Here is a 12,738-nt window from a genome sequence, read left to right on the forward strand (position 1 = left end):
ACATCTCCGTGACGCTTTTCCGCTCACTAAATGAACCCTTAACGAAACGTTGTGCTCTTCTTTGGATCCTCCCCATTTCCTCTATCAGTCCTACCTCGTTGGATCCCAGACTGACGAGCAATATTAAGCTATTTTGTAAGTTAACTCCTCCGTGGGTGGGCTACACATCCTGAAGATTCTTCCAAAGAATCTGTCTGGCATCTACCTCCGCATCATCCGCGGAAAGCCCCCTGAAACATCCGATGTTATCCTCTTGGTCATATAGTCCAAATAATCTCCTGTTTGGCGGTTTTGTCGCACCTGTATGTTGCTCCTTGTATATAGCAGAGTATTTACAAATTACCATATAAGTAGCATTCACACAAGCTGGTTAATACATCTGTCAACTTCATTTGTAATATTATACACCCATAATGTAAGGTTTATCATTGTTTTAATTTTCATTAAGTTATGGTATTCTTTAAAAACAGTCATTCTGTGAAATCAAAGCAACCTGTATATTGTGATGTCTCTGAGACAGAACGTCTCTGACACTGTTGTGTTTGTAAATCTGCAATATCTGTGATAACTTCACATGTGGCAAATTGTCTTTGTGCGTGCGTGCGTGCGTGCGTCAGGGGGGAGTGCTTTGCACAATATGGTGATATACTAGTTTCGTAAGTGCTGGATATATTTGGGAATATGCGAAAAATACAATCCTGCAACTTCGCAACAAAATAGCGCGGAATTTTCGACGTAAGTACCATAACCACTCAACCTCTCATATTTATTTACGCTATATTTCATCGTTTGGGGGTCAGTTATTTTCACATAGTGCGCTTCTAACACTGTTTTTCTGCCGTAGGGCATCAAGGCACCAAAAATACTTCGCCACAGTGGAATAGTAAAAATCGGAAACCGACGATAATATAAAGTCTATCTTGAAAAATCATGTGAACAGCCGTCCGACGATGAACTTGCCAGTTAGAAACCGGCAACGGCGCTATTTACCTAAATAAATAGCAATATTAATAGTGGCTGGTTGCTGTTTTCTTATTTGTAAGAATTAACCTACATTAATTGTACAGAGCCACGGTCTCACCTTGTCAGTTTTAGACAAAATAGCAAAATGTAGTCAGTCATGCTTTTGATAGGTGGACTGTGTATTTGGCCAGCAGTTTTTAGCAATTTGAATACACTAAGCTCTGTTAAAGGAGGCACATAGCTCGTATTGATTATGCCACATTTACTCTTGCCCAACGGGAATCGTGCGGTGTGTGTCTCCTTTTACGAGTACTTTATGAAAATTGCTCCTCTGCCCCTCATACTCCCTGGCCCCATCCGTATTCTTTTCACAGAAACTGGCCGGGAAGAGACGGTCAATAAGATGAGGAGGAGATGATCGTGCGATAGAGTTGTTGAGCCCGGACAAGGCGGGACGCCTGCCCGTTAGGCAAGCGGGCGCTGCGCCGCCCACGGTCCATGAGCGATGCGGCGGTTTCTCAAGGCGGCGGGGCCGCTGCCGCTGCGTGCGGAATAGCCGATGGGCTGCCGCACTGCGCTTGGCCAACCCTGCCGGTTGCGGGCTGCGCCACGGCCTCCGTATCACCGTTTCGCCATCGTGATACCCCGACGTGTGTTGCCGGTGCTTCACCTCGTACCGAGGTGTGGATAAATACTCTGCTGGCCATTAAAATTGCTGCACCACCAAGATTACGTGCTACAGGCGCGAAATTAGAGCGACAGGAAGAAGAATGTTGAAGTGCCTGTGTCATTCCGCATTACGACACAGTATACCGTTGGATATGCATGCATTTCGAAAGGACTTTGCATTCTAATTAAAAATAACACAGGCACTGCAATACGGCATTTATTCGCCGACACCCTACAAGAGACTTTCAAATAAAATGTCTAGCCGTACGTTAATATAGATAGTGGATACACGAGTAAAGGTTGTAAACGCATGGTTAACTACATATGAAAGTCTGAGTCAGGCTGCACGGATAGCCAAATGCTAAGTGACCGATCGCGACAAGTAGGAAATCCGGGTTCGATTCACAGTTCGGCACAAATTTTCATTGTCCTCATTCCATTCTGCAGCTGATGGTTGTCCATATTCGTAGTTGTGAAAACATTTAATGAAGCAAATGGTGCCTTATCAGGAAAGCAGAGCTTGTATAGGGGGACTTAGATGATGATGATGATGATGATGATGATGATGATGATTATATGGCGGTGGGTCAGGGGATGGTGATGGTGGTGGTGGTGGTGGTGATTGTAATTACAATGCACTTCTTTTCTATACACATCTGCTGCTTTCCCCCGTTGCGGTTGCCGGTAGCGCTCTGACCGAGGTACGCGCAAACGTTACTCATTACTCACCTGGACATCGGGTTCTCCGGCTGTGGCGTACAGCAGCCGCCGCCTCGTTGGCGATGCAGCTTGCGCCTCCCGTGGTGGGGCCACCGCAGAGACCGTGAGCAGCACAGCCAGCAGCGTCATCAGCATTGACGACGCACACGCCGCCGCCCCGCGACCTGCCATCCTGCGGAGACAGTCAACGCCGTGGTCATGAGACGTCCATAATGACGGGATTTAAGCTGCTGTAGCGTATGCACTATCTTGATTAAAAGAAAAAATGGGTTGATAGCCGATAGGACACGTACTGAGGTGTCAATAAATAGTTATTATGGTAATGAGGGAAAGTGTGGAGGTAAAAGCTGTTTAGGGAGACTAAAGCTAAGCAGGTTCAAATGGATGTGGGTTGCTGCAGTTGGAGTTGAAGAAACTTGTACAGGACAGACCAGCGTCGAGAGCTGTGTCAACCCAGTTTGAGCTCTAAAACATTCTAATTCAATGTCTATATACGAGGTGTGACCAAAAAGTAACGAAACATTTTTGTTTTCCTTAAAGAATCTTCATTCATTCGATATCAACTTTTTCCGCCCCGAAGTAATCTCCCTCATATATAATACACCTGTGCCAGCGCTTTCCCCAAATTTGGAAACACTTCTGAAACTCACTTGCCTTTATGGTGTTCATTACGTTCACCGATTCTGTTTTTATCTCATCAGTGGTTGCAAAACGACGTCTCTCTTTAAACCCGAGAATAGAAAGAAGTCCGGGGGGGGGGGGGGGGGGTTCTGGCGATTATAGTGGCTGAGACAATATAACGGTTTTGTTTCTTGCCAAAAAAATTAACGAACAAACGTTGAGTCGTGATTGGGAGCATTACCACGATGCAGTTTCCACAGGTAGTTTGCCACAATTCTAGTCGTTTTCTTCGGATTGCTTCATGCGACGGGCGCGTTACTTCCAAGTAGTGTTCCTTATTGTTCTTAGCACCAAAAGGCAGGAACTCAGGATGCACTATCCCGTTGTAATCGAAGAAAGCAGTGAGAAGAACCTTCATATGTGATCGAACTTGTCGAATTATTTCGGTCTCGGCTCTTCAGGCAATTCCCATTGGAACGATTGTGCCTTGGTCATACCCTTACAAAAAATGGCTCTGAGCACTATGGGACTTAACATCTGAGGTCATCAGTCCCCTAGAACTTAGAAAACCTAACTAACCTAAGGACGTCACACACATCCCGAACCTGCGACCGTAGCGGTCGCGCGGTTCCATACTGAAGCGCCTAGAACCGCTCGGCCACACCGGCCGGCCATACCCTTACATCCATGTTGTTTCGTCACCTGTTGCAATCTTTAGAAGTTCTAGACCGTTGTCGACTTCATTCAGCAATTCCTGAAGATGTCCACGCGACGTCGTTTGTGGTCGAAATTCAACAATTTAGGAACAAACTTAGCTCCTACACGTTTCATGCCCAAGACACGCAAAAAATTGCTAGGTATGAGCCAAAGGATGTGTGTATATCAACTGAGACCTCTCTGGTGGTGATTCTGCGTTTTTTTCCAATACATTTTTCTTTACTACTTCCATATTGGCGTCAGTAATTGATTTACTAGGGCATCCAGGCCGGTCGACGTCATCAGCGCCTTCTCGACACACTCTGAAACTTTTATACAACTGCTAAACCCTTGTCTTACTCCTCGCCAAAAATCACAGTGCGCATTTCCAATGGAGTGCTGCACTTTCTACCGTTTTTCCGCCAAAATATAATGCACATTTTCTTAGTCGTAACTGTCGAAAGTAAAAATACGCCGAGCACTCGAAAACACATATAAACTTTTCGACTGTTAACAATAAATTAATATTCAAAAAGCTGAAAATACAAACATACATCAGGAGCATGTGTACCAATAAGACAAAAATGTATCTGAAAATAGGATGTGTAAAGCCTGCGCTATTAAGAAATTCCCGTTACTATTTGATCACATCTCATAATTTCATCTACGTATTATAGCGTTCTGTAACACAAATGTAGAATATAAAAACTAATTGATCTGAGGTCATACGTTGGGCAGTTAGTTTTGTAAAAGTTTACTACGTACTGGCTTCTGGTCTGACACATCATGATAACTTAACCAGTGTTATTCGCAAGCTGTACTGTATCGTTGAGAAGGGGAACGAAATCCGTTTACATTGATATGGAAACATTAAATGTTTTCCTTCTCGTAAACCATTCGGAATATGGCATATATTTTGAAGTGAGCATTCCTGTTGTATCCCCGAACGTTGACCATTCCTCGTGGGGCACCCTGTAGTCCTGAAGATAGCGCGTCTCTACCCTGACTACTCAGAAATTCGTGCCAAGTAGAGACAAAAGGACAACATGGCGGACACCACTGCATTGCAGGGCATACTTTACTGCAGTATTTTGTGGCACCAAAATGTGGTGCCATTGCTATGCTCAGATATAACTGTACACCAAACACGTCCAAGTGCCGCAACGTTACTGCCAACTGTGTCTCTCCATAGCATTGCTTGATGCACCTTGTTCATTGTTCCACTCAGATTTGTCTGTTTTTTGAAATTAACGTCCAGGTTTCCGGTTTATCAGGAAACAGGACGGAGGGGGAAAATCGGAAGCTGGAGAAGAATTGGGGGACAAATCCTACTGTACTGGAACAACCAGCAATAAGGAAATATCAAAGCAAGCCAACAAAAGAGATTAGCGTCAGTGTCTTTATTTTGTACCCTCTAATACCTTTCATCAGTTTGCATAGACAGCAGTTACTAATTGTTCTCCAGAGTTTTCTGACTCGGTAAACCGCCTCCACGAAAAAAAGAAAAATAGATCATATCTCCAAATGATAATCCATCGCACTCAGAACATGGGGACGAAATCACCAAGATTCGATTCGCATGACTAGAAAAGAACAGTGGCCGAATCTCTTCCCTATTGCCGATGTTGTTTGTCTTCTGTTTCCTTTAAACGAAATCAAGTTTGCCTCTTACAATTTTAGATCGATTCCACCTACTTTAGATTGATTCCACTTGAATTTGCTTTGTTGAAAGGCTCGTTTTTTGACAATACTTAGTAATCTTAATTAGTGGTAGTTTGAGATAATGTGGTGGTGGTGGTGGTGGTGGTGGTGATGATTTGTGGGGCGCTCAACATCGTGGTCATCATCGCCCGTACAAGTTCCCAATCTCTCCATTTCCAGTCTTGCCACTTCCCGAATGATGATATGATAATACAGACACCCAGTCCCAAGGCCGGTAATCGAACCCAGAACTCCGTGATCCAGGGGCAGCAACGCTGTACCACTAGACAACTAGATGCGGACTTGAATCAATGTATTTGTAGCTTGTTCAGTGCCCCTTTCGCTAGTTTATCCACATATTCATTAAATATTATTTCTTTGGCGGTGCTTGCCCAGTTGAGGTTTTTCATTTCCTTTTTGATATCCAGAACAAGTTGAGGTATCTGCATAATATCGGACGAATGTAAAACTGAAATATTCTCCTGCTGTTTGGTATGATGAGAAGCTTCTCGGATCCTACTATTCTGTCAGTTATCACTGCTTCTCGAATGGCTTCAGTCTGGAACCGGACGACCGCTACGGTCGCAGGTTCGAACCTGCCTCGGGCATGGATGTGTGTGATGTCCTTAGTTAGTTAGGTTTAAGTAGTTCTAACTTCTAGGGGACTGATGACCTAAGATGTTAAGTCCCATAGTGCGCAGAGCCATTTTTCTCGAATGGCACATGCTTCCCTGGAGCATACAGAAGTTTCTTTTGGGAGGTAAAATTAATATTAATCGCTTAAAAAGATTACTTAGGACTTCTTTCACATAGAAAGGAAATGACATGACGATTCCTTGATGCTTCAGAATGTCTTCAGTCTACCATTTGTTTTAGTTATGTCATAGATTGCTCTCTTATCCATTTCAATTCACTACCTCTTCTTTAGTTATTCGATTACCATTCTGATGCTCAGCATTTCAAAAGCTTCTGTTCTCTTCTTGTCTGAGCTGTGTTTATCGTCCACGATTCATTTTCGTGCAAGGCTGGGGAAAATAGCCTTACCAAAGACAGCGTAATACTGAAATGTCTATTCGATGTTAGAAACTCCTATCTTTTACAAATGCTATGCTTACTATTGCCAGTCTGCATTTTATATCCTTTCTACTGTGGCCGTGGCATGTTTGTTTACTGCCCAAATAGCAAAACACATCTACTACTTTTAAAATTTCATTTACTAATATTAATTCCATCAGCATCTCCTGATTAAATTCGGCTGCATTCCATTACCCTTTGTTGACTTTCGTTTGTGTTCCTTTAGAATATCTTTGGAAGATAGTATGCGTTCCGTTCAACTCTCTTCCAAGTCCTTTGCTGTCACTGGCAATTACGGTATCACCGGCACACTTCAGCAAAGTTTTTATTTCTTTTCCCATCTTTTTGAAGGTTATAATGCATGGTAAAGTACAGAAAGAACCCTCCAGCATCTTCTTGCTATGAAAACATGATCAGTATAGTATATGGAGTACGCTATACAAAGGTTTAATTATTGTCCATTAATGGTCGTTCTTCTTCACATTATCAAATCAGTCTCGTCACGGCGTTGCAGCTTCTTACAATGGGTTACGTTAGCGTAGCCTCAGTTGAGTAACAGCTCACTTCCTTCCTCTGAACTAGCGCGCCCCTGTCGTTTATGCAACACTCTTAGCTGCACCGCTTAGCGGGTCACCATCACTTCTCGGCAGTATTACCTTGAGTAGATACGGGGATGTCCATTAATTACATGTGTCGCTAACAGGGGTGGGGGGGGGGGGGGGGGGTGAGCTACACCTCTCACCCAGTCTCACATGGGGGGGGGGGTGTGTGTGCAAATATCAAATACTAAAATGTAGACTTTCACGGCAAGAAATATCATGTCCATTATACTTGTCCGGGCTGTTATGCCGTGGTCGGTTGATGAATTTTGTCTCAATTCCCAACATTTCGTCTCCGACTGCGGGAGACATCTTCAAGGGGGTCCGTAGGTCGATAGAAGGTCCAACACACCCACTGGCTCGCTACTGACTGCCGCTAAATTCCGTCTCCGCGAGCTCCCGCGCCGCGGTGTGACGTCACGTGTTTTGAAAACGTCAGTGCAATTGGCCGCTGTCCGTCGCCGTCGATCGCCGTTGCCATCACCCAGTAGTGGACGGGTGGTACACATCTTCTGTAACACCGGCATCCATATACCGTTTAATTTCACGCCCTCCTCCTTTCGGTTGAAATTATTTGGGTGTTTAGCGATTTCGATTGCCTCCCTGTAGAGCCTTTCGTAGTATCCGCTTGTGGCCGCTAGTACTTGCGTCTCCTCGAAACGAATATTGTGGTTCCCTGGCTGGAAAGCATGCTCCGCAACAGCTGATCGTTCCGTTTCTCCTCGTCCACAGTTTCCCTTGTGCGGTCCACAGTGCATCGTCTGTACCAACGCGCAAAGTGCGGCCCTTACGAATTATCACACGTCGAGGTACTGAGGTATTTGCAAGCGACAACGGTTTAGAGTAACTACATGAGAGACTAAAAGAGCAGATGATTTTACTGAAAATCACTTGGACACGATGGTTCCAGTAGTCACTTTTGATACCTCACGAGTCCCCGTGCACTGAATTAGAATGACAGTTCTTTTAAGAATTTTAATAGCTCCTTTTGTTTAAGTATTTTATCCTCATTGTGATTCTAGGCTACATTCTATCTGAAATACTAGTCTTAATTAGTCATAAAAATAATTAAGCAAATTATGTTTTTTTATAAAATAAATCCAACGGCAGGTAAGCACAAACAAAAAGTATGCATTTTGAAAAATCTCAGGTGCATTATTTTTTTTTGGGGAGGGGGGGGTCGAGCCAAATCTGACGACATCTCACCGAGGAGGGAGGGAGGGGGAGAGTCGAAAAACGCCTTACGCAATTAATGGGACCAAGAGAAGTAGCGCTGTGGTTAGCTCACTGAACCCACATGGCAGGGGGAGGGGGGGGGGGGGGGAATATACGATTCAGATATGCGTCCGGCCATCGTAATGTAGGTTTATCTTGATTTCCCTAAATCGCTCTAGGCAGTTTCCGAAATTGTGCTCCGTCTATGCAGTGGCCAATATATCGCTATGTTCTTTTGGCTAGTACGGTTGCAGAGCGTCACGGGTGTTGCTGTATTTCTTGTATCCCTAGATTCGTTACGTTCCGCGTATGTCTGTATGTATGTAAGGACAATACTTTGTACTACACTAGTGTACACAACTTTTTTATATTTATGACTCTTTGGGCGAATGTATGATAGGAAATTTAGAGCCAAACAAGTAGCCTTTCACGTATGCTAGACTTTCTAGAACATCATATCCCAGATTTGGATTAAAAATAGTTTCCGTTCCTCAGTTCTGGCTAATTATTTCGGGAAGCTTCCCTTGGTTGTAAGACAAGTACTGGAAAGGACTGCATTTTTAATCATTAGTTGTACAAACAAAACTTTGTCTCAGACCAAAGGAAGATTACTGATATAAAATTGAAAAAAAGCCATGTATGAGCACAGATTATGACCAGCAAATAATGTAAACACGTAGTTTAAAGAGAATAATAAAAGTACTTACGAAGACAAAACATCAGATGGATAAGCAATTCATCTTTCACTTACATGTTTCGAAAGCCCACACCCTTACAATAAGTGTATACGACCATCCACCATATACCATGACCTTATACAGCATCAAATTTGTCTCCTAATAATACGCAACCGAATATGAGGGAACTGTCATGAAGATTGATTCCATCTGACTAGAAACAACAAATATCACTTGCTATGTAAGAACTGCAAAGAATACAGTGCAAAGAGTATGCTACCATATTCATTATAGCTTACATACAAAGAAATAGACCGCCTGCGGCCAGAGAACTAGAAGGAATAAAGTATATCTTAGAAAAAGATCTTACTACAATGTGGCTGTGTTGTCGATACATCGTGTCTTACATCCTTGGACCTGGAACACTACAGTGAAGGTATAAACCTCAATAACTGTGGCTGTGGTGTGTAGATAATATACACCATGGTACCATACAACGTCATCAATATTCACATAGGTTGAAACAGTAATGTAGCCGGTCGTTGTGGCCGAGCGGTTCTAGGCGCTTTAGATCTGAACCGCGCTGCTGCTACGGTCGCAGGTTCGAATTCTGCCTCGGGCATGGACGTGTGTGATATCCTTAGGTTAGTTAGGTTTAAGTAGTTCTAAGTCTAGGGGACTGATGACCACAGATGTTGTCCCATAGTGCTTAGAGCCATTTTAACCATTTGGAATAGTAATGTAAATCTCACCATACCAGCACATTCTGCACTGGTGCAAATGTGACTCTCCAAAATCGCGATAGTAATCGTAAAAAATTTACCTCAGTCACTAGCCCATTATATTACAGATATAAACATAACCTAGACCTAGGTATACTGATGACTGAAATGTACACACAGTAGGTATCACGCAAGTCCAGCGATGTATGGCGCGATGGGTGTACATTTGCAATACATGTAACAGGTCGTGTACATAACCTTTCCTATGACTTATAGTATCTGAGATCTAGGTCATCCAGTGATAGAGACATTTGTTAATCGACGTGTACGGGTCGAAATGTTTACTGCCGGAGGTCTGTATCAGATGATAACTGACTAGCAATTGTGACATAGGTTCGCAAGTTTGACAGAGCTATGTCATCATCGTATCTAATGCTAATGGACAATATGTTCTAAAAAATTTTAAAACGAAATATCCTATGGTAACAACATAGCTCTGTCGAAACCGGTCATGCATTAAAGTGTTTTGCTTAGTGACCCTGCCTTGTGCAGTTTCCTTCAGGTATTACAATTGGTATATGTTTATGTATATTCATACATGGTTGCATATACAATGTGATTTTGCATTTAAAAAGTGGTTGAAGCCTATTTATTTTTGACAGAACTTTGCGATAATCTGTTTACGATTTGAATATTAGTTTAAAAAGCATTTATCTTGAAAATTTATGATTTAAACAGCATTTGTTTTCACTTTGCATATCTTTACTTGTTTGTTTCACTCAATGAGTGATGAAGTCAGCTTGTTTTCATGTATTTTATAGGTCTTCATATGGTCGGCAATGTAGTCAAATTGTAATACGACGTTTTTATAAGATATACGTTGTTGCTTGTGCTACTCTGACTGCAGTCAGTGTATTTCTTCGTATTTAAGCTACACTGAATATGGTAGTACACTTTTCGCACTGCCGGCCGGAGTGGCCGAGCGGTTCTGGAGCTACAGTATGGAGCCGCGCGACCGCTGCGGCCGCAGGTTCGAATCCTGCCTCGGGCATGGATGTGTGTAATATCCTTAGGTTAGTTAGGTTTAAGTAGTTCTAAGTCTAGGCGACTGATGACCTCATATGTTAAGTCCCATTGAACCGATAGTCTTCCTGTGATGATGGTTTCAGAGACCGAAACCGGTAAAGTATACAGGTTTATTTGAACAGATAGTTAAAAATGCAGTTCTTTGAGCATGTGATCGCTGCCGCTAAAAGATTAGCAACTACTGGTGTTGGAAATCCTCTCCACTGTACTCACAGTTGAGACTCCCTCTGCCGCAGTACAGCATGCCAGGTATATTTGAGCGAAAAAGCTATGTCTTTGTAATGTGTCATATCTCATACGTAGAGAATGGAAAGTAAGAAAACCTATTCTATTTGGGATCTCCTGTTTTCGAATACTGGCGCCCCTAGTATTTGCATTAAAAGGACTGCAGTATAATGGATCAGACCTCTGAAAACCCTCTGTATCCTTCATGACACAGAATGAAATGTTAAGAAAAAAGTAGTTTATCTGGCTAAGCTGTTTCGTGGCGTTTTTTAACTGTGGTCTGCATTTCAACATCACAGTTAATTTTGTGCAGGTGAAACGAGGGAGGTTGAAGCCAGCCAGTTTTGCCTAAGGATATGAGAAGACAGTAAGGAAGTGTTTTCTTACCTCAACGCGTCATCTGGTGCGGAAGACGTCACGGCTAGTTCTTGGCCCGTCTTCGACAGGTTTACGAGATTTATCTCGCTGCCGTCGCCATTGTCGATCAAAATCTGTGTAGGACGTTTTCGCCGTCGAATATGAGGCGACTGGATGTTGCTCAGCGTGGGTAACGATTATGCGAAAGTGGGGAACAACACATCATATATGACTCACGTTACGTGGCGCTGTTGGACACCAGCCAGCCGTCTGTGGTTTGTCAGCCATACAAAATAGCGGTTTCGCATGGTGAACGTACCTGTATTGCTAAACGGCCGATCTGCGCTCTACAAAAACTACGGTTCGGTGGTTTTGTAACAGTACGTAAATGACGCAGTAAATGCTAGGATTACCGCTAGTATTGGTAGCATTGACAGGGAAACAAAAAACATAAATGAATGTGTGTGTGAGAGGAATTGTTTTTGTTTATTTGTTTTTGTTTTATATAGAGCCGTACATTGTTCAGTGTTAGACCGTTGTGTACTTTATATCCTTACAAGATATAAATTGCATCTTATAAGGGTAAGAAAAGCTGATTGTTTAACTTATGCACTTTCATGTAACCAAGACAATTACTTTTGATGCAATTATAGTTAACATCCACCAACACACATAATGAATACAGAGTGAACCTCCAGAAACTTCCACTGAAAATATTGCGGAAATGGAAAGCGCTATTGATTTGCGGTTTTCACACAATGGGTGGGTGGTCAGGGGCTCGTATTGTTAGCCAATATACAGTTTGTAATAATACATAGAAATGTTTTTCTGCTGACATACATTGTTTAAAATGGAGTAGTGCAGATCGACATAAACAGACCAAAATAGGATAACATAGAATGTCAGTGGTGTTTGTCCCAGGACCCTAGTGCGAGTGGTTTACGAGATTTTTTTTTTAAGTTTCCACACCGGCACTTCTTTTTGCTAAGTACGATGTTGTTTTCTGGCTTACAGTGTGAATCTGTGTTCCTTGAGTGCATTGCCACTTGTTAGTGAGTCAGTATCACAGCATGAGGACTATGTCGTTGATGGACGTTGGGATTGACCAATGCAGAAGAAAGCCGACATGCTCATGGTGTATGGAGAGTCTATGAATAATGCAGTCCGTCCTTTTGCGGCGAATCCTGCAAGATATTGTCATAGACGTCAACCATGTCGCCATTATTTAACAACCTCTTCAACCAGTTACTTGAAAGCTGCAGTACAACACGTAGACAACGTTAATAGAAGAAAACAAGTGACAACAGGAGAAGGCAAATCAACGTTCTTCCTACTGTTGCAGTTGATCCGTGGCACCTTTCATCGGTAATGCTGGAGTTCAATATGGTGTTGGCCCACCGTTAGCCTTGAAGA

General features: G+C 42.9%; 2 protein-coding genes across 7 annotated transcripts in view; one reads left to right on the forward strand and one right to left on the reverse strand.

The window, feature by feature from the left end:
• LOC126292242 (actin-histidine N-methyltransferase) overlaps positions 1-12,738 on the forward strand; it is a 518,712-nt gene that overhangs the window by 145,357 nt on the left and 360,617 nt on the right. The gene's annotated exons all lie outside the window — the stretch shown is intronic.
• Positions 1-12,738, reverse strand: part of LOC126292240 (uncharacterized) — a 134,173-nt gene that overhangs the window by 72,442 nt on the left and 48,993 nt on the right. Inside the window, exon 2 of the mRNA XM_049986131.1 lies at positions 2,362-2,524. Within this exon, the coding sequence (XP_049842088.1) occupies positions 2,362-2,523 (162 nt within the window). The 5' untranslated portion in view covers position 2,524. The remainder of the gene's footprint in view (positions 1-2,361; positions 2,525-12,738) is intronic.

Source organism: Schistocerca gregaria, chromosome 9 (genome assembly GCF_023897955.1).
Source record: "Schistocerca gregaria isolate iqSchGreg1 chromosome 9, iqSchGreg1.2, whole genome shotgun sequence".
Taxonomy (NCBI): Eukaryota; Metazoa; Arthropoda; class Insecta; order Orthoptera; family Acrididae; genus Schistocerca; species Schistocerca gregaria.